Source organism: Sceloporus undulatus, chromosome 10 (genome assembly GCF_019175285.1).
Source record: "Sceloporus undulatus isolate JIND9_A2432 ecotype Alabama chromosome 10, SceUnd_v1.1, whole genome shotgun sequence".
Taxonomy (NCBI): domain Eukaryota; kingdom Metazoa; phylum Chordata; class Lepidosauria; order Squamata; family Phrynosomatidae; genus Sceloporus; species Sceloporus undulatus.
In genome coordinates, this window is record NC_056531.1 from 4,092,245 (window position 1) to 4,114,582 (window position 22,338).

Sequence of the window (22,338 nt, forward strand, 5' to 3'; positions counted from 1 at the left end):
AGCAGTGGTTAAATGCCTGTACTGCAGCCATTCACTCAAAACCACAAGGTTGCGAGTTCAAGACCAGCAAAAGGGCCCAAGCTCAACTCAGGCTTGCATCCTTCCGAGGTCGCTAAAATGAGTACCCAGACTGTTGGGGGCAAATTAGCTTACTTGCAAATTAGCTTACTTGCTGTTCACCGCTATGATCTTTGGAACAGCGGTATATAAATAAAACAAATTATTAATTATTATTATTATAAAAACGCTTAAAAAATGACACAATTAAAACAGTGCAACACCCCCAGTCTGTTCCTGAAAGACGTTTTGAATCATAGAATCATAGAATTGTATGGTTCTATGATTCAAAAAGTCTTTCAAGCCTGTCTGAATAAAAATGTCTTAGCCTGCTGACAGAAGAACAAGGAGGGAACCATTGTGGCCTCCTTAGGGAGGGAGTATGAGAGCCTAGTGGCAGCCACCAAGAAGTCCCTTGCTCATGTTCCCACCAACCATGCGTGTAACTGAGAAAAGGGCCTCTCCTGATGATCTCAGGGCCTGGGCCGCTCATACAGGGAAGATACTACTGATTAATTTAGTATACTAAGGCAGGGTACAGACCGCCCAAAAAAGGCGGTCTGCCCGTGCCTTGTTTTGCTCCGCGAGGAAGCCACCGTGGACAAACCGCACGGCTCCCTTGTGGAGCAAAAAGAACCCACAAAAAGCGGGTTCTTTTTGCGGCGCCATAATGACGCTGCAGTGCGCCAATGGCGTACTCACAATGTCATTATGGCACCATGACATGTGGATTCTGTACAGGGTGCGCCGCCATTTTGACAGCCTCGTCACGTGCTAGGGTGAAGCACGTATGGGCGGTGTGCTCTCGGCCAACCCCTAGCACGTGACGAGGGCGCACTATAGGCCCCTCTGGATCGGGCCATGATCCTTCATCTTAGGACTTAGGTCAACTTCAGACCTAATGGTCACAAAACCTGGCCAGGATTTTGAACTTTATTGCTTCTTTCCTATCCCTGCTCCTTCCAATTTTTAAGTTTTTTTGTGGTGCTAACTAGTCTGATGACGCATTCTGGAGCACATGAAAGTGTGCATCCTTTAGCAGGATTGTTGTTTGTCCCAATAAAGGCATTGCCCTATTGCAGATATGGAATGGCAAAAGTCCTAGAGACCACTGTGACCAACCCCGCCACAAGTCAAACCAGAGCACCATTTGACGGCCGCTCCTCCACTGCCAGATCAGCTGTTATAATCTAGATCTCAGTGTACCCCGAGGAGCAGATGCCCCTGAGAAGCTGCAGGCTGAGTACTATAAAGCTACGTCACACAAGATAACAAGCCAAGCCACACATACTGCCAGGAGGAGGCAAAGCCACCCCGAGATCACTAGCAAATCTGATCGGAAAGTAAGAATGCCTTTTCCAAATATGGCGATCTGTTGTAACATAAGCGCCATCAAAGGCAAAATACTCATCTAACAGCAACCCTGGAATAGCCCAGATGGATCCTGTAAGAATAAAGGATGCATTGGGGCAAAGGGAGCTAATTGTTAACCAGGAAAGTTCTGGTTCTGTTCTCAGTTAGTGTCATGCTATGCAAGAGAGAGATAAAAATCAGGCTTGGACTGGGAAGACAGAAAAGCGGGGAAGGAAATGGAACCAGGGTTGACCATTTGCATCTGGATTAACTACAGCAGAAAAGCAGACAGTTCAAGGACGTTAAACAAATCTGAAAGTCAATAAAGTCCTTTTTGATGTGTGTGCGCAGGGGGGTTTGTCAGGAGGTGGTATGGGTCAGTTTCCTTATATGATCAGCAGCCTAATGCGCTCAATAACTTGTTCAAGGATGGTTCTGCCACCTGCTACAGACAAATGAATACATCATTTCCAGATACGCAGCAACATAATCTTTGCATTTGTTACTTCATGATAAAATATTTTACCATATTTGTGAAATGCCTGCCCGGATGATGGATTGAGCATACAGAGAGTGGGAGTGTGTATTACCATACATGTGATGGACATTGAGAATGCATGCCAAATAAGCTTCCCAGTCAATGACAGCCACACTGGCAGTGGTGATGGGCCCATTCTGCCCATACTGCAACAGTGATAAAATGCTGGAGTTACGTTTTCCTCATACAAGTGAATGTCAACCATTCATTTATGTGGGTAAGGGAGGAACATGTGTATGCCACACGTTCAAGATCAGTCACATTTATACATATGTAGAATCTATGCATATTTAGAATCATGTGTGTTCTAAATATGCACAGCTCTGGCCCTTGGCTATCTTTTCTGGTCATGCCAGAGCAGTGCTTCCCAAAGTTGGGTCCCCAGATGTTGTTGAACTACAACTTCCAGAATATCTGGCCACGCTAGCTGGAGTTTCTGAGAACTGAAGTACCAAAAACATCTGGGAACCAAGTTTGGAGACCACTGTTCTAGAGAGTGAAATCGAAATGAGAAAGAGAGGTTATCCAGCAGAGGTAAATCATCATCATCATCATCATCATCATCATCATCATCATCAAGGTGTACAGATTAATACATAAAGAGTTTTCTTCCTCAGTACAAAGGCTCTTCAGATGCTCTAACTGACCTACATGGAAAGAGCTCCTGAAAAGGAAAATGTGTGAGCAGGGTGCAACAATTACAACCAATGTGATTTGTCAAGGTGATTGTATTATGGTACTTGCTATTGCTGCCCAGTGCATCTCAAAATCCCAAGCACCAACACCATTTTTGGCATTCGGTATCTAGTGCTTGTTTGTTTTCAAGCACGTGTCTGAAATTCCGTCAGGTTTTCCCGTGTATTTGCTCCTCACTTACTTGTTTTTGTCGCCAGCATCCTGTTCGTCCAGCTCATCAGCACTGCATGTGGCACTGGAATCGCTGTCAGGGTTGGCGCCTCCCGTTTTCCCAGTTTTGTGGGTCTCCTTCTTCTCAGACTTGACCGCCCGCTCAGTGCCTGATAGGCTACAGGTGGTCTCGCTTTTCTTCTTGTTGTCCGTGTCCTTTTCTTGACAATCCCCTGCATCCTCCATTTTGATGTCATCCTTGTCAGGCTCTGGACTCTTGGGCTTCTCCTCTGTCTCCTCACTTTTCAACACATCGCCTGATGGTTCCTCCTGTGGCTTCTCTTCACTCCCAGTTGGTTCAGTGGTTGCTTCCTCGGGTGACTGCATGGTGGAGGCTACAGAATTTGCTTCTGGGAGACCAGGGGCTTCCTCCGTTTTGATACCCAGCTCTTCTCCATTGTCCCTGGCTTCCAGGATGGGTTTGGGCTCGGTCTCTGTGTTTTCTTTGGCTTCAGGTCTAGGAGAAGGAAGGCTCTCTGTGTCTGAACTGTTATTTACGGTAACTGGAATTAAATAAAAATACGTATTTTCTATTTGTATGGTGCAGCATAATTTGCCATGCACAAACATCAACGTTAAAAGTGGGCAAAAAGCTGAGGGGGGCCAATGATTGTCCCACGTTCAGGCTACATTTGTAGCTGAAAATGTGGCCTGAAAGTGACCAGAATTCATTTCCAGTTTGACCTTCTGGGTAATTTCAACCATTCCTCCTCCCCCCCCCCCCATTTTGAGGTTGGGGGCATTGGGGAAAATTCCTGCAAAACACCACTCCAGGTAGCATTTGTAGTCATTTTATGGGCGATTTTTCACCCGTCCTGTTTCGTGTATAATGGGAGGATCTGGGGGATTTGGGAAGCTACAAATTGGGAACTAAAAAGCCCCACATCTATATAAAGCATGGCTGAGGAACCTCTAGATCTCAGCCTCAATATTGGCAAGAACTAATGGGAAGTGGAGGCAAATGATACCTGGAAGGTGATAGGCTTTACCACCCCAATATAAACTTATAAAAGCCCTTCCAGAAGAATGCTAGCTTCTGTAATTTAAGATGTGAAAACATGGGTTTCATCCACACTTTCAAAGGAATGCACAAAACCAGAGGGAAGACAGAAATGGTGTATCTTACAGGCAGATGACAATATAGACATCTCCAAACTGCTATGCTTTTACATATTTTTCTTGTTTATTTCTCCATACTCCACTCAGTTAAAAGGACAGATTTAAATTATTGTGTCATTATTCATGGATTTTATTAATGTGTTCTCTCTAGGAATATCTAGGTCCTCCAGCACAGACTCTGTGGTCAACTTGAACTAAAAGTCGCACTGAAGGACCTAGAGATTCCTAGTGGGAACACTCCACTAGGCATTTGTAGCTCCTCCAGCGCAATTCCATGGTCAACGTCTAGCCCTGTTTTTTTCACATTCACAGGGGCCCTGTGCTCCTAACCTCAACGAATGTGGAGAGATGAGTGTAAAATACTTTTGTTTTCCCCGAGGAAGATCCAAGAGATGTCTGAAAGGTTTCAGAAAAAATTAGAAGCCATTTCCTACCCTGTAAGAACATTGTGTTTGAAAGATTTTGTTTTTGGAATTACTGTATGGGTAGAGTTCAGGAATTGCAACTGAGCAATATGTTGCTGAACTTAAAATGAAAGCAGCGAGTTGTGAATTTGGTCTTGCAATGAATTGCATGCTGAGAGATAAAATTGTTTTCAGCATGAAGGAGAGATTGAAATAAAGACTTCTGAAAGAAGGTGACCTTACTGTAGATAAAGCTGTGGTAATATGTCATGTCGATGAGATAAGAAGAGTCCAGCTGTGGACTGGGGTAACAGTGTCCAAGGAGTTATATAAACTATATATCAGCTACAAAAGGCTCATAAAGATAACACAGGAATTTCAGTTCAGATTCGTACTGGACTTGATAACTTCTAGTATCATAAAAGACTTTTGGGGAGGGCTGTGCCTTGTTTTAAAAGAAAAAATTCCTGGATACTTCCATGAGACAAATTTTCCTATTTAAAAACTGAATTATTTGGGAGTTGGGTAGGTCGAAGGGTTGCAAAGGCATCACATGCAGTTTATGGGCTGCATATTGCCCATTCCTGCCTTATGTACAGAATGAACACTAAACCTTCCATGCAAGAACCCACTATGCTTGCTCCAAGTCTTTAAACAGAGATGGCCATCTGTCGGGGATGCTTTGATTGTGAGTTCCTGCATGGCAGAGGGTTGGACTAGATGGCCCTTGTGGTCTCTTCCAACTCTATGATTCTATGAGACAAGCACTTTAAATTATGGTGCGGCAATGGCGAAAAGGGAATTGAATGGGAAGAGCAGGAGACAAAGTTTTGCATGTGTGCATGCCGGAGGGGGCAGATTTCTTGCCAAAAATTCTTTCAGCTTCAAAATGGTCCTATGAGGTTCCATGTAGGCACAGAGTGTGCAATGCATACAGACCACAGAGAAGAATTTAGTATTCATTGACACAGTGAAAGAAAAACCTATAAAATATCTTCATATATTCTTTTTTTTTCCTTTTTGGCTCATACAAGATTTTTAAAATTCTGGTGAGGAGGAAAGGTCTGAGTCTATATCCTGTTTTTAACTCTGGGATCCTCTCCAGGCCATAAACCAAAATGATGGTGGACTGAATGTGTGCGTCTGCTTTAAAAATGGTGATTTCAACAAGTGTTGTCAAAACTGGAAAAGAAACCGAGGCATAAAGCCAGAACTGTGGGCTCTTGGAATGAGGGTTTGGAAATGACCTCATCACATTCTGTAGCATATCCAGAAATTTCCAGGTGCTAAGGGATCTGAATATCAAGTGAGGCATGTGTAGTCTGAGACGATTTTGGCTGAAAATATGTTAGCTAGGGAACAGAAATATATCAACGAAACTTGGTAGGTAGGAAGGAATTCCCCACAGACCTAGATCTCGTGAAAGGGAAGGCAAGTACTTTTGGAGGCTATGTCGGACCACCTCAAAGAAGAATGGTACCCACACAGTCTGGGCAAATCTCAAAGCATTTCACGTTGCTGACCTCTCCAACTGAAATCCCAGATTCCAGGCGTCACTGACGTTGATTTATTTGCCACGAACCTGTGAAGAGCAATCCCTTGCTCTTCCCTCAAAACGGACAGCGAGAAAGCCATCGGCAATATTTAGGCTAGGATGGTTTTAACCCAAACATGTGTGTGTATCCATTTCAGGTCTGGAAAATGTTGGCAAGTTTGGGCTGTGGCTTTAACATTTATTTATTTTTTATATATAATTTATTTTGCAAAGCAGTAAAGTTGCAGCATGTGTGAGAGCGAGTGACTGACTGGGGAAAGGATCTGATAATGTGACTCTGTTGCAAGAGGCGGATGATCCGGAAGAACTGTAAAAACTAGTAAAGCACAAGGAGTTCAGAAGAGTCACTTGAGCAGTGCTGGAGAAGCCCTGGCATGACAAAACCTTCTCAAGGCCTTTATGAACACACATACACACAGAGAGAGAAAGAACATACATATACCCATCTGCCCACGCACACAGAACTATTAGTGTTCACTATGATGAAATGCATCCCAAATGTCAAATGACAAACTGCTGAGGCAGAAGGCTGACCTGACATTTCTGCTCCTATGACATTTCAGCCACCTTGGGCTCAAAGTCTGTGCACTTCAATACCTCCCTCTGGATAAAACCCTTAGCCTTGTTCTTTGCCTTAAATGATCTAGAACTGAACATATGTATGTTGCAAAGCTTTGGAGTCCAGCAACCCACCGCATGGAATATGCGTGTTCAGAGAGTACCCTTAAAAGTTACGGCTTCTGTTTTATCTTGGTCTGAATGAACTCCCACCTACCCTCCTCTCTCTGAGTCATGCCTCTTGCTTCAGCACAGACAATATACCTGGAAACTGCTTTGTAATGAGTCACTTTCAATAAGGGCTTGAAAAGATTTCCAGTTGCATATGCCATTAGTCCTTCTCTCTAGTGCCGGGGTGGGAGTTGTTCAGTTATTAAATCACTCCCACGGAAGTTAAATGGGGTGAGCGTTACAAATTACCAGCATTTCCCTCCAGCTTGCTGTTCCTTAGAGAGAAACAGCAATGGCTGGCAAATTTTCATTTGATCCTTTTACGCTACCTCCTCCCCCATGCCAACTGTGCCATGAAAACGGCTTGCCCAGAATGGCGAGATACACTCTGCAGCGCTGCTGCTCAAACGGGTGGTCCATGGACTGGTGCCAGGTCCCCAAGCAGTTGGCTGCTAATCCCCGACAAATTTCCAGGAAAGAAAGAAGCAATTGTCGCCAATCGGTACAAATATGGTCCCTGGCACATTGGAAGAAATAAAATGCCAATCCCTTATATCAGGTAGCATGAGATGCACTGCTGTACATTGTCTTGCCTTGTTACTAAATAGAAATTGTGCATCTGGTCCCATTGCAACGTTGAAATCTAGCAGCACTTATAGGTACCACGGTGCTCAGTATTCCTCCCCTGTCACACAACATCAACTGGATAATAATAATAGAATCATAGAATCATAGAGTTGGAAGAGATCGCAAGGGCCATCTAGTCCAACCCCATTCTGCCATGCAGGAAATCTAAATCAAACCATCCCCAACAGATGGCCATCCAGCCTCTGTTTAAAGACCTCTAAGGAAGGAGACTCCACTACACTCCGAGGGAGTTTGTTCCACCTTCGAACAGCCCTATAATAATAATAAATTTTATTTATATACCGCCTTTCCAGAGGATCAAGGCGGTTTACAAAACTACATAAACAAATACATAAAATATCACTGGTGGGTGGAGGGAAGGAAAATATGCTGACCTGTGGATTCATAACATATGAAAGTACAAACAGACGTTAGACAGAGAGAGAAGCAGGTAACTAACTAATGAGCTATTGCTATTGCTATTGCTGGGGGCAGAGTTGCACTTAGCTTTAGGACTCAAACATGTAGGGGCTAGGAGAGGGAGAGCCCCAAGAAAGACCATCAAGATATATTTTCAATAAACCAATCCAAGCAGCAGAAAATAAAATAAGAATCCGAATCAAGACAGGACACCTGTGCTAGTGACAAAATATTGGAACGGGAACCAAAGGTACTGTAAACAGTGCATGCACACTTTAAAATGTTTGGGCTTTTTCATGGATGCTCTTTTCCCTGGAATTAAGAAACAGCAAGGCTTTGAAAGGGAAACACATTTGTGCAAGCAAGGCTGGCTCTTTGCTGTACCGGCACAAGTGAGGAAAGTCAAATGTCAGCTTTTCTGCATCTCTGGCACTGTGCAAACGTTTCACCCTCGCACGTCCTCAGGGTGTCCGTTTTTGCTCTTCCCTGCTGGTAACTGTTCATGCAGACACATGGAAGCAGTGACATTTCCTGGGTTACAGAGAAAGCCTCTCACACCAGCCCCCTTGGCAAGAAATATTGAGAGAAAGAGTGTTGCTGATTTGCTTAGTTGCCTACCTCAAATAAACTGAGAGATTCTACCCTGAACTGACACCACGCTACTAGCAGAAAATAGCAAAGACCCGGAACGATTACTGAAGAAAATAAAGGAAGAAAGTGCAAAGGCCGTTTTGCAGTTGAAAGTTAAGGCAACAAAAATAATGACTACAGGTTATTTGAGCAATTTTAAAGCAGGTAATGAAGACACTGAAATAGTCCAATACTTTCCATACCTTGGCTCTATCATGAATCAGATGGAGACTGTATGTAGTCACGAAATCCAAAGTCTAGGACTTGGAAAGGGAGCGATGAAGGAACTAGAAAAGATCCTGAAGTGTAAAGATATATAATTCAATGCTAAAGTTAGGATCGTCCATGCCATCATATCTCCCATTTCTAGGTATGGTTGTGAAAGCTGGACCATGAAGAAAGCTGATAGGAAGGAAATCAACTCAATTGAAATGTGGAGCTGGAGTAGAGTTCTGCAAGTGAGATGCTAAAAAGTCAAATAAATGGATCCTAGGAAAAATCAAGCCTGAACCAAGACTTAGACTTTTGTACTGTGGCCATATCACCAGAAGACATGATGCACTTGAAAAGGTAAGGTAGAAGGCAGTAAGAAAAGAGGAAGACTGCATTTCAGCTGGATAGATTGTTGTTTTAATGTGTTTTATATATGTTTTTACTAGCTGCCTTGGGTCCCACTTTGGGAGAAAGGCGGGATAAAAATAAAATAAAATAAAATAAAAAATAGAATCATGCAAAGAAGCCACAGCTCTAAGTCTGCAAGATGTGAGTAGGATGGTTGAGGATTTGGAGGTCTCTCATTCATAGGGTCACCATAAGTTGTAATCAAATGGACAACAGTTAAAAGCAACAAGAAAAGAGTCATACCTTCTGCCTCCTCGGCCATCTCTTCTTCATTGCCGCTGGTGCCTGACCCGTCTTGCCCCATCTCCTCGTCTTCCGTTGCCGGAGGAAAGGCCGCTTCTTCGTTTTGGGCCGCAGGGGCTTTTTTCTTCTTTCTCCGAGCATTCCTTTCTTTCTCCTGGGCAAGGCAAGGCAAGGCAAACAATAACAGATGAATAGATTCCCACCATATAAAATAGAGTATTCTATGTGAAGTTGTATTAGAAGCCAATGAAGGGGAAGAAATGAGAAGGCAGGTGAGAGCAGGGACCATATTTCATTGCAGAAAAACACTAGAGGACTGTGATGATCCTGCTTGAAGCCGACAGAGACCAAGGACTGTCTATATTGTGCATTGTGTTTATGCACAATATGGACAAGCGATTGTAGTGTTTATGCAGAATAGGGACAAGCGATTGTAGTGTAGAGACATGAATACAGGGGTGGTCAGGGATGGGAGGTCTCTGGAGCCCAAGGGCTGGGAAGACAACGCAGAGAATGTGGGTCCTGAGATGTGCTTTCTCTGAATCCAATACCCCACCTTACACCATTGTAAGCCTCTTTTATGCTGGCGTGAAGAATGATTATTATGACGAATGCTCCCTTGCATCTAAAAAAACTGTGCTGCAGAAGGAAAAGAATGAATGTAATATACATGCATACCATTAGTTCTTTTGTCACTATACCCCACTTGTACTACCACTGTTTAACAACCTCTGTGGAATTTTAGCACAAAGCACACAGTCGGAGCCCCATTCCATATTACAGAAAGTCCCAGGCTCAAACTCTAGCTTCTCCAGCTCCAAACAGTAACAGGTAGCAAGTAATAGGAAAGCACTTTCCCTGTTTGAGACCATGGAAAGTGACAGTTGTGGAATAAACAATACTGTGCTAGGTGGACAGATGGTGGAAGGCAACTTGTGATATCCCACTGTTCTGAAATGGTGGAGACTAAATCGTCCCATTTTACTGATGAAGAAATGTGACTTATCTGTGCATACTTCAATCTGTTCTGGGGCATGCTATCCACTTTTCGAATAGGTTTTCAAGAGCTGCTGTATGGCCTTTTCAGTAAAAAGTAGGTAGTCCTATTCTAGCAGTTACAAAAGCTTTCAGAAACGATAACCCTGGTGATGGTAACAGCTGCTGGTCTTCTAGGATTCTGTCAAAGGGCTGTGCATTTGTTGAACCATTTCAGCATGATGTGCCCCAACCAGATCATACCATGTCAGCACAAAACTGCATGCATCTGGGCAGACTGATTGCATCTTAGAGCTGTCAGAAAACCGCAACATCTGAGATGGCCTAGTAAGATAGCATCTTGAATTTCCCAGAGTGCAGCTTCTCCCACATTGTCTCAAGCGTCCCACAGTTGAAGACCAGGCACATAAGGGCGCTCGCAATTTCATCAGATCTGGAAGGCACAATGGGCTTCCACAAGAAAAAGGGATCTTCCTACAGCTGTGCGTTTGGCCCCCTTCCTAGCAGCAGTCACATTCCACAAGTAGCTTAAGAGATTTCCAGTCCTGCTGATATGATCTTAGCAATCAGAGAAGCTCATCTGGATCAAGCCAAAAGGGCGAGTTAGTCCAGCATCCTCTTTCCCACAGTGGCCAACCAGATGTGCCTGGAAAGTCCACAAGCAGAACACGAGAGGAAGACCTTTCTCTTATTGTTGCTCCTCAGCAGCCGGTACTTCATTATTTATTTGACGACAAGCTGTCTTTTACGGAACAATCTTCCCAGGTAGCTTGCAGAATTTGAAGCCACAGAACACAATAAAACAGTGATCAAAACAATATCCTCAACATTAACCATGACAATCAGATAAGCATCCTATACACATCAGCATCCAATAAAGTGCTCAGTTATATGTACACATCTAGACCTGCAGGGGCCACTTGTAGTCCTATAATGATGAGGCCTTCCAACACATTGCCACAACCAGGTAGCGAGAGGCACTGCTGAAAAGTTCCTCATTCTTGCGCATACCAGATAAAATCACTTTGAACATGTACTCTGCCACCCCTATTTTAATGACACGAACATAGGGGCACAAGGCTGCACTGCGATATGGGGCTGACTTGCCCCCTTGTGCAGTGTGGGCTGTAACACAGATGCAGCATAGCAAATTTCACACATGTCCCCATGTGCCGACTGCAGAGCAGAGAAGTACATCGAGACTAACCTCTTGCTTTAGAGAAGAGATATGGTTGTCCCCTGCACCATCCATAGGAAACAATGTTTGAATGGAATGGACCTGGTCATTTATGTGACTCCAGCGTACATCGTGGAATTCCATAGCTGATTTTAGGACTGTTTCTCAGTATTGGCGCTGCTCGTTTTATAAATGTTATCTAGGTGTAAACATTCTTACAAGTGTCGTTTCAAAAAGGCGCAAAAAACGTTCAAACATTTAGTTCAAACATTTTTGCCGTACTTGCTACATCTCAAGTGGGGCTCAAAGACGCTTCAAAATTAATTTGGCTATCTCGATTATTCCACGGGGTGCCCCTACCCAAACAAGCATACTGATATTCCAGACTAACAGGGCTATTATTATTAATATAGTATTAATATATTAATCTGAAATAACCTGCCGGAGGAGATCTGTCTTATCACCTCTCTAGACGCTTTCCAAAAGGCTGTCAAGACGGATCTCGTCTGGAGGACCTTCCCAGACTTTTAAATTGTCGGCTCCACCTTGCTTACTTTTAGACTGTGTATTATGTCATTTTTTAAATGATTTTGAATTTTATTATCGTAAGGGTGGGAGGGCCTAGGGATTAATGTAATGATTTACTGCTTTTTTTTGTCTTGCATCTTGCGTTGTAATTCGGCCTCGATCTGTAGGGAGAGGCGGAAAATACAAATAATAATAATAATAATAATAACAATAATAATAATAATGTCTCTGAATTCCACCAAAACAGGTGTTGCTGAAGGGTACAATGCGGTTGTAATGTTTAAAATTATATGACACATTGTTTGACGAATTCTTCAATTTTCACAATTTTCATGAGCATCTCTCAATGTTTGCCTCTTTTTAGATTTTTATTTGTATTAATATCAAAATAAATGTGCTTTTAGCTCACTTCCCCATGCATTGGAGGCACTTTTCTCTTACCTCCGTCCCTGCACCTGCAAAATGGGAGGGACGGCATCCCCCTTTCACGAGCTTGTGGTAAGAAAAAAAGGAAATTCAAGCACACAACACAAACAAGTGAATGGCAAAGTCCCTGGCATGGCAAGAGGGTCCGCTTCCTCCGCTTAGCAAAGCCTTGTCTGGACTTGAACTCCTTCCAGGGACACAACTTCTGTAAGCACTCATTCTCAGCGGTAGATGCAGCCCATCCGTTCGTCAGTCGGGTGCTAACGCAAGCGCTCAGACCCTCTTGTTACTATGGCAAAGTGGTCTTGGCCTTGCAGCCTCTTATTCATGTTCTGTATGACTCATGCGAACCGAAGGAGCCGGAGATTAGGTTGGAGGAGTCTACTTCAAAAACCAGCCTTCCAATCTGCACTCCTCTCTGTTGACAGATGTTCTCCCTGAATGGCGTTTGCCGTAATTGGAGGTTTGGAGAAGAGGCGAGGGGGAGAGGAACTCATCCTCCAATTTAAACCCATTGTGCAAACCCATGTGACAGGTATAGGAGAGCTGTTGTTGTGAAGCCAGAATCCTATACCAGTGCATCTCAAAATGGGAGAGCAAGAATGGCAGGAGAGTTCTTGTCTCTGCCTCTAAACATGATGGCGATCACAGAGGCTACCCCTAATAGTTTTTTTGTGGGTTTTTAGGGCTCTGTGGCCATGTTCTAGCAGAGTTTATTTCTGACGTTTTGCCAGCATCTGTGGCTGGCATCTTCAGAAAAGGCATTCTCTGAAGATGCCAGCCACAGGTGCTGGCAAAACGTCAGGAAGAAACTCTTCTAGAACATGGCCACAGAGCCTGAAAAACCCACAAAAAACGATAGATGCCGGCCATGAAAGCCTTTGACTTTGCTATCCCTAATATTCAGCGGAAGCAGAAAACGAGTGCAGAGCCAGGGTTGATCCAGTCAACTACGAATCCAGGTAACAAAAAAAGCAAAGTAAACAAATGAAGCTTCATCTCGACCCTTTATACAACCATCTGGTTTGCACTGTCCAGCTTCCTTTCTGGATATGAAAGAGAGGCATTTTAGATGCTCAAAGTGTTTTGTGCCTATTATCTTAGGAAACCTTTCAAGAATTCCATATACCTGGCCAACATTAGCATCAGCCTCACAATGCAGACTGAAAGAAGCGAGCCCAACAGATAGGAGCTTGCCTGAGACCATTAAAGGAACTCAGGGCCTGAACGGACAGACCAAAATAAAGCTGCTTCAAGCCACTTGGAGGTATGCTGGTTAAATGCCACATACATCTTAAGAGGCCAGAAGTTGCGCCAAAGCTGCTCTCCAGTTCTTAGGACTGGAGCGTGGCTTTGGCACAGCTTCCAACCTCTAAGGACGCATGCATCATTTAAACAGCATACCCCCAAAGTGTCCCGAAGCAGATTTATTTTGGCCTGTCTGTTCGGGCCCTTAGACTTTAGCAAAAATTTGAACTCACATTTGGGATCACATCCCTTGCTCTGTTTGTTGTCATGTGCCTTCAGGTCATTTCTGGCTTACTGGCAACCTTATGGCAACCAGTAAATTGCAATCTACCTTCTCTATACCCTCTACCGTGGAACACAGAAAATTCCTGGTGAAAAGGGATTTGTTGACTCTGGAAAGCCGGAAGGTCCTGTCCAAGAAAATCCAGGAGGATTATAAATTATAATGCATCCCGTTCAGCAAAGTTGTCCCTCTTTTGAGAAAAGTGTCTGGCTGGAGAGAACACAGGCCTTTCTATGCATTGCATGAAGCCCAGATGGAGAGAGAGAGAGAGAGAGAGAGAGAGAGAGAGAGAGAGAAGCTGCTCTCTGTGTCGAAGGACTCTGATGCCTTCCTTTGCTCCATCATAAGCTTTTAACTGGGAGAGTCCCCCCGCCACAACTCTCCAGGTGAGGTTTATTTTCTTTAACAAAAGGGACAGCCCTTTAAAGCTAGAAGTTGAATGTCCGGAGCATGTGGGGAGAAGCTGTGGAAACATACAACCCATCCATGCTGGGACAGAGAAACAGAGAGGTAGGGCTGGGTGGCCAGATGCTCCTCCTGGCTGCTGATCAAAGCGTTTGGCTGGGAGAAGGAGACATAGTCCCTCTGTCACAAGACAAACTGCCTCTCCCACCCTCCTCCGCTTCAAAAGAAGGCTCCGACTTTTGCAGGATGTGCATTGTCTCCTTGGGATTTTAATGGCCAAAACAGCGACAGTATGTGCACAGCATCACATAACACCATTCCTATACACCCAACGGAGTGGCTTCTCCCAGAGGAGAGAGCGCTGAACCCTGTGTTTTTTAACCATCAGTTTTGTATACTCATGTATAAGTCTAGAAATTTAGGTCAAAAAATTGACCCCCCCCCCCCAAAAAAAAACCCTGACTCGACTTATCCATGGGTCAACGTAAGTACGGTATCTTAACTCTTATTTAAAAGAAGTAACCATCTCCTGATGAAAAGCAAGAGGGTAATATGTGAAGCGCTGACCCCCTCTACTCTCTCATCCATCCAATCTTAAGAGTAAGCACATAGAATTATGCCTGCTGTGATTTTATAAGATCTTTGACATTTTTTGCTTGGCTTCATCCTTTAGATCCTTTGCTATATGCCCCTAAATTTTGCACCTGACTTATCCATGGGTCAGAGCAAAATCCATCGCTTTGGCCCCATAACTTGCCCTTGACTTATATGTGAGGTCAACTTATAGTCTAGTATATACTGTCCTCTACAAATGAGCACAAAATGGTAGAATTGAATGTCTACCTTATTATTCGGACTGCCATTAGCTTTCAGTCTCAGTGTCATCAATCATGCATCGTGGCCAAATGAGAATCTGAGCCAGAGTCTTTGCTGCCTGACACTTTCACTATAGCCATAGCAATAGCATTTAAATTTCTATACCGCTTCATACTGAACTAAGCAGCCTCTAAGTGGTTTACAATCTGTATATATACCGGACGTATTAGGAAGACTTGGGTTCAAATCTCTCCCAACCATGACGCTCGCTGGCTGATCTTGGCCCAATAATTTTCTTTCACTTGGACTTCCCTAGCAGGGACATTCCCTCGATCATCTCCCAGATTTGCTGCTCCTGAAAGCCGCCAAAAATGGATTTTGCATTAGAACAAGACACAGGTTTTGGGGGTGGGTGGGAGAAATGTGGTGTTTTATCTTTCTCCAAACCAGAGGTGAATTACCAGGCACTTCTGGTTTTGGGAGGGAAAATGCACACAACATTCACATTAGGTGGCACAGCTGCAAAGGTCCCTGGGAACAAAATTGGACCTTGGACCCATCAGAGCTGCCCAGCAATGCAGGAAGGAAACCATATTTGCAACTCCAGGATCCTTGGAGGAAAAAATAGAATAGAAATGCAATACATTAGCATCCCAGAGGAGGAAGAGTTGCAGCCAAGCCCTTTCCCTAATTTGTTAGCGTTTTTTCATCCTCATTATTATTATTTGCATGGTGCTTTCTCGTTCTTTCTTTTTGGCATGGAAGGCTTATTCATCTGTCTGAGTGGACAAGCAGCCTAAAGTGGAGCAGCCTGGAGACAGGTTTACTACCTCAGTGAGAAGGAGGCCTTACTATGGGAGTCTTGCCAGACCACATCTTTTCTTAGTTTCTACTGAGAGGCAAAAACCATCCCCCACAGGACTCTCCGCAGAACTGCGGAGCCTAAATTTGAGCCTTCACTTCCAGCTGTTGTTTTCATGTATGTTCACCGTGCTGGTTTGGATATGCTTTTAAAGGCAAAGTAGGAAGTCAAGTTTTCAAACTCTTATTATACGATCTGAAGAGAAACCAGAGTATCAAAACTCTTATTGGTGTGAAGTCGAAGGCTTTCATGGCCGGCATCCATCGTTTTTTGTGGGGTTTTCGGGCTCTGTGGCCATGTTCTGGAAGAGTTTATTCCTGACGTATAGCCTGCATCTGTGGCTGGCATCTTTAGAGGAATAAACTCTTCTAAAATGTGGCCACAGAGCCCGAAAAAAATCTTATTGGTGTATCACTCTGAGCATTTTGACAACAGAAAGCAACCTGTACTAACTAAAGTGCAGATCTTTGGGTGGAGACCAATGTTCTAAATTGATGCTATGGAGTGTTTGTCACCTTGATGCTTCTGTGGTTTTCAACAGGAGGAAGAGTAGGGACCTTCAGCAATGGATGGTGGGTCACCAAAAGCTAAAAGCGCAAATCAAGGCTTCCCCAAACAAGGTTGACATGGATAACGTCCATCAGCTTCGGCCAATGGGCAATAAGCAAGGATGATAGAGTTGTAAAATGAAATATCTAGGGGAGACCCAGACGGACTAAGGTGGGCCATTTTGTGTGACATCAGAGCAAACTGAGAAGGTGAACTAAAGATCAGATTCAGCATAATGCAAATCCTTCTGTCTTCCTCCCATTTCCATCCAAAGGATTTGGCTTCCTGCATTTCACCATAAACCATCAGGTGGACATGGTTTTTGGTTTTTTTTTTTCCAGGCTCTGTGGCTATGTTCTAGAAGAGTTTATTCCTGACATTTCGCCAGAGTCTGTGGCTGGCATCTTCAGAGAATGCTGGCATGGAAGAGAGTATATATACCCAACTCTCTTCCATGCCAGCATTCTCTGAAGATGCCAGCCACAGACTCTGGCGAAATGTCAGGAATAAACTCTCCTAGAACATGGCCACAGAGCCTGAAAAATCCACAAAAAACTATGGATGCCGGCCATGAAAGCCTTCAACTTCACAAATCAGGTTGACATTGTCCAATGAGAAATCAGTTCAGCACTTCCTTGCTGCCCACAAGTTGACTACTCTGTTTGTGTCGACACATGTAAAATGTCAACTGTTTAGGAAAAAAGAGCAAGCTAGATTAACTAGGGCTTTTGTCTCTCCTCTCTGCTGTATTTAGCTTTATGGCATCTGTTGTCACCGGGAAACAATAGCAAATTTCAAAAAGAGAGGGTAAGGAGGAGGAGAACAAGAAGAAACAGCTGAGTGATCATTGTTTTAAGGCAAAAACATCACTCACCCACCCACCCTCCCACCTACTTACCCACCCTCCCACATACACACACACTTGTCATTGCTTCAAGTTATTTACCCAACGAAAACGATCAATCCAGGCTAATGACATCAACTAGAGAGATGGAGACGCCAAACAATTAGCAACAAGGAGTTTAGATGCTGTGTCTGAGAAACAGACATGGGGGCGACTAACTTGTGTGTGTGGAGGGGGGATGTATATGCAAGTAAGATTTTTTGAGATGCAAACAAAGTGAGAAAAAGTACATGGATACACATCAAACCAACCAAGTGGGGCTTGGTGATTTTTCTCAAGTAAAGCCGAAAATAAAAAGGGAGAAAAAGCACGGCCTACACTGCAACACATTTAATGTGGCACATCCAATTTCAGTCCTCGCTAGAGCAGACCAAGTGAAACGCATGGGGCTCATTAGTCAGGCAATACGTAAGTCCCATTGAGTTCAATGTGTCTACTCCAGTTGTGACAAAGATTGGATTTAGCCCAAGGATTTTATCATTATGGCCATGAAAAAGCCTCTAACCCAGATTGACTTAGGGCCCGAACAGACAGGCCAAAATAAAGCTGCTTCAGGTCACTTTGGAGGTATGCTGTTTACATGACACACACATCTTAAGGGGACAGAAGTTGCGCCAAAGCTGTGCTCCAGTCCTTAAGACTGGAGCATGTCTTTGGCGCAGCTTTGGCCTCTTAGGACGTATAGATTATTGAAACAGCGTATCTTCAAAGTGACCCGAAGCAGTTTTATTTTGGCCTGTCTGTTCAGGCCCTTGGTCTTATATCACAAAGGTACTCTGTGGAAGGACCTCTCATAAACAAGGCATGCCAGACTAATTTTATCTCTCTCTTTTTTTATTGAATTGCAAGCTTGGTAGACAAAGGGAATGCTGTGGATATAGTGTATCTTGATTTCAGTAAGGCCTTTGACCAGGTCCCCCATGATATTCTTGCAAACAAGCACGTAGAATGTGGGCTAGGCAATGCAACTATTAGAGGGATCTGTAGTTGGTTGACAGGCTGAACCCAAAGGGTGCTCAGCAATGGCTCCTCTTCATCTTGGAGGAAAGTAACTATGGCCCGATGCTATTCAACATCTTTATCAACAACTTGGATGATGGAATAGAGGGCATGCTTATGAAATGTGCAGATGACCCCCAATTAAGAGGGGTGACCAATACTCACATTACAGGAGTCATACTCACATTACAGGAGTCATACTGTAATACTCACATTACATCATTTGGCCATGGAAACTCACTGGATGACTTTGGGCAAGTCACATGCTCTCAGCCTCAGAGGGAGGTAAAGGCGAACCCTCTCTGAACAAATCTTCTCCAGAAAACCCCACAATAGGTTCACCTTAGGATCACTACAGCTCAGAAACGTCAAGAGCTGTACAGGAGCACATGGGGTGGCGTGTCCCATTTGAATGAATGGGGCGCACGCCCATGGCACGAGTGCGCCACTGTGTGCACAAACCCCATTCACTTGAATGGGGCTCGAACATATGCAATATTTTGCTTACGCGGGGGGGGTGGTGGTGTCCGAAACAGATCCCCCGCGTAAGCCAAGGGCGCACTATAGATGATATGCATTCGTTTCCCCCCTTTAAATTAAATCCAACAGATATCCATTACAACTACATTATAACCTTATTAGACTAACCTTCAGATAATTTAACTGGTATTTTGCCCAAAACCTCCATCCACTCTTGTTCGAATCTTTCTACTGATTTATTTCTAACACGACAGGTCAGCTTATCCATTTCTACATAATCCAGAATTGAAAATCTTTTCTGCTTTTCAACTCTGGATTGCAACTCATCCCCATTCCTTAAAACAATCCCAGTGAAATTCTCGAAGACAGATTTGCCAATTTATACTCCTTCCTATCCCGACTCTTCCCAGACTCAACCTCCTCCTGCTCCCCGTCCAAAGATTTCAGAAGATCAAATTCCTGGTACGATTAATGGGCTTTTTGCTTGCGCTTTTAGCAAGCGCACCAGAGAAATTCCTGAATGCAGCAACAGCGCCGTGGCATTTTCAAAGTGCCCCTTGGGCTAGGAGGGAGAACTCTATCGCCAATGAAGCCCAGACCTCCCACATTGCTTTTTTTCAAATGAAATAATAATAATAATTGCAGTGCTTGGCAGCTCCAGGGCAGCCTGCTGGTTCTCCATAGTGAGCTGTAGAGCATTAGCAAATTCTGCTCACACTGGGCTTTAATTTATGCCTTCGCTTCTGGAGTCGACACAATCAACATACAATGCTTCTAAGCAGAAAGGGGGAAACCTCTCAAGGTGTTGAACACAAACTCCCCCTGGAAACCTTTGGCTCCTCACGTGGTTTCGCCAAATAATAACTAGGACCGAGGCAAAAAACCGGATGCTGTAACCACCAGAGTTTGGAAAGAATGGATTAGAAGCACAGTTACAAAGAATATACCATATATACTCAAGTAAGTTGACCTCACGTATAAGTCGAGGGCAGATTTTGGGGACAAAATTATGGATTTTGATATGACCCATAGATATGTCAGGGGTAAAACTTAGGGGCATGTAGTGAAGGATGTAAAGGATAAAGCAAAGGAAAACAATGCCAACAGACTTGCAAAATTCCAGCAGGTATAACTATTGGTGCGTATACTAAAGGCTGCATGGATGAGAGAGTAGAAGGGTGTCAGTACTTCCAGGGCAGATTAAACTCTTGTCTTTCACAAGAAGATGGTTATACACTCATCCCTCCACGTTTGCGGCTTTGATATTTGCGGATTCGATTATTCATGGATTTGATTAATATGCTCTCTCTAGGAATATCTAGGTCCTCCACTGCAACTCTATGGTCAACTTTAACTAAAAGTTGCACTAAAAGACCTAGAGATTTCTAGAGAGAATACTCTGCTAGGCATTTGTAGCTCCTCCAGCTAAGTTCTATGGTCAGTGTCTGTCGGATGTTGACCACAGAGTTGCACTGGAGGACCCAGAGATTCCTAGAGAGGTGTCCTCCCAGGTTAAAACATGGTGTTTTTGTTATTTGTGGTTTTCCCATATTCACGGGGGTCTTGTGCCCCTAACCCTAGCAAATATTGAGGGACAAGTGTGTGTGTGTGTGTGTGTGTGTGTGTGTGTGTATGATTTAAAGTACAGTACTTACATTGACCCATGGATAAGTCAACTCAGGTTTGTTGGGTCAATTTTTAACCTAAATTTCTAGACTTATACATGAATATATACAGTAAGTCTTCACAGTGCAGGCAAAGACACCTTCCAAAACCAACAGAATAAGTGGCACCAAAGTCACTTCACTACTATACCAAGTAACCACCTTCTACCTACATTTAAAAGTCAAATTTAAGGACACTTTTAAGGCCTGTTAAAGGCAGTTTCAATAGGGGTTAATGCATTTTATGGCATGCTCTTATCGATCCCATTTTGAGAAAAGCAACGGGGGACGCAATCTGTTGCTTCTAAAATACTAAAACAGGGGTGCGAATTGTACGTCTTCCAGATGTTGGTGGACACCAACTCCCACAAGCTCTAGCTTCAACAGCCAATGGCAAGCCTTGCAGAGAGATGGTTTTAACAACTGGAGGCTTGTGCAGTCCTGACTCTTGCACTGCAGGGGTGACAAATTACTTTTTAAACAGAACAATGTGTAATGGGAACTGACTACTTCTAAAAAGCAATAGATCCGTTTTTTACTTCCCTGACATACTGCCGTGGCCAAAGAGAGCAGCCCCAAATCCCTGCTTCACATTATGTTTGGTCGTGACAACGTCATGCAGGGGATGCTGGGTTTGTAAGCATGGATAAATTCATAATATACTGTCTCAGTGTGCTTTCCAATTCATTTATTAACTTCTAGCATTTATTATTCATTTATTTCAGGTATTGTCATTTCACAAGGTTTGGGGACATGAAACAGGGCCTCCTCTGAGGATCTCACATTTCTGACTGGTTTATATGGGAGGAGGTGGTCTTTCAAATATCCAGGGCCCAAGCCATTTAGGGTTTTGTTGGTCAAAAGCAGCACCTTGAATTGAGCTCAGATGTAAACTGCAAGCCAGTGTAGTTCTTGTAAGACTGGTGTTATATGGTGTCTACAGTGCATACCTGGCACCATTCTGTATGTGCATTTTAAAGTAGCTACTGGATGGCATCTTCAGAGAATGCTGGCATGGAAGAGAGTGGGGTCACACCACATGCATGTGTGTATACACACATACACACATACACATACCCAACTCTCTTCCATGCCAGCATTCTCTGAAGATGCCAGCTACAGATGCAGGTGGAACATCAGGAATAAACTCTTCTAGAACATGGCCGCATAGCCCGAAAAACCCACCAAAAACTATAATACAACATACATTAACCCCTAACCCTCCCCACCATTACAAATAGTAAAATTCAATAACAATTAAAAATTACACATCAGCAGCATAGCCTAAAATAAACAGGATGGATTGGGCAGATTGAAGAAGGATGGAGCTATCTTTCTTTCTTTCTTTGGGAGGTCAGTCTGGGAAGGCCCACTGGTAGAGATCCATCTTGACGTCTAACCCAGTGTACATAGAAATTAAGTATATGCATCTGTTTTCAAGTGTTGTTGAAGTGTTTTTACGTAAGGAAGGGAATCTAATTTTTATTTCTTTGGGCCAATTTTCTGTTTAAAGGAACCATACAAAGGGGAAGCAGATGGGAGAACAGTCACTTCCTTCCTCCCCTCAACCTATAACATTACATTTTGTGCTTTTCCGTATTTTTCTCTCTGTTGTAATCCCGCTTCGATCTGCAGGGAGAGGTGGGAAATATAAATAAATCTTTTTCTTCTTCTTCTTATTATTATTAATTTCTATGTACACTGGGTTATATTGTTATTAAAGCTACAAGGTGAAAGCTGGTAAGAAAAGGTGGGAGCCTTTGAGAGAGGCTTGCGGAGTTTCTAACCAACAGAAGCAG

General features: G+C 43.6%; 1 protein-coding gene across 25 annotated transcripts in view; it reads right to left on the reverse strand.

The window, feature by feature from the left end:
- The window catches only part of NCOR2 (nuclear receptor corepressor 2), a 284,263-nt gene that overhangs the window by 45,114 nt on the left and 216,811 nt on the right, over positions 1 to 22,338 (reverse strand). For all 25 annotated transcript variants that reach the window (XM_042441337.1, XM_042441335.1, XM_042441357.1 and 22 more), the window contains 2 exons: positions 9,203 to 9,356; positions 2,826 to 3,357 (listed from right to left, as the gene is read on the reverse strand). In XM_042441337.1, coding sequence (XP_042297271.1) covers positions 2,826 to 3,357; positions 9,203 to 9,356 — 686 coding nt within the window. The remainder of the gene's footprint in view (positions 1 to 2,825; positions 3,358 to 9,202; positions 9,357 to 22,338) is intronic.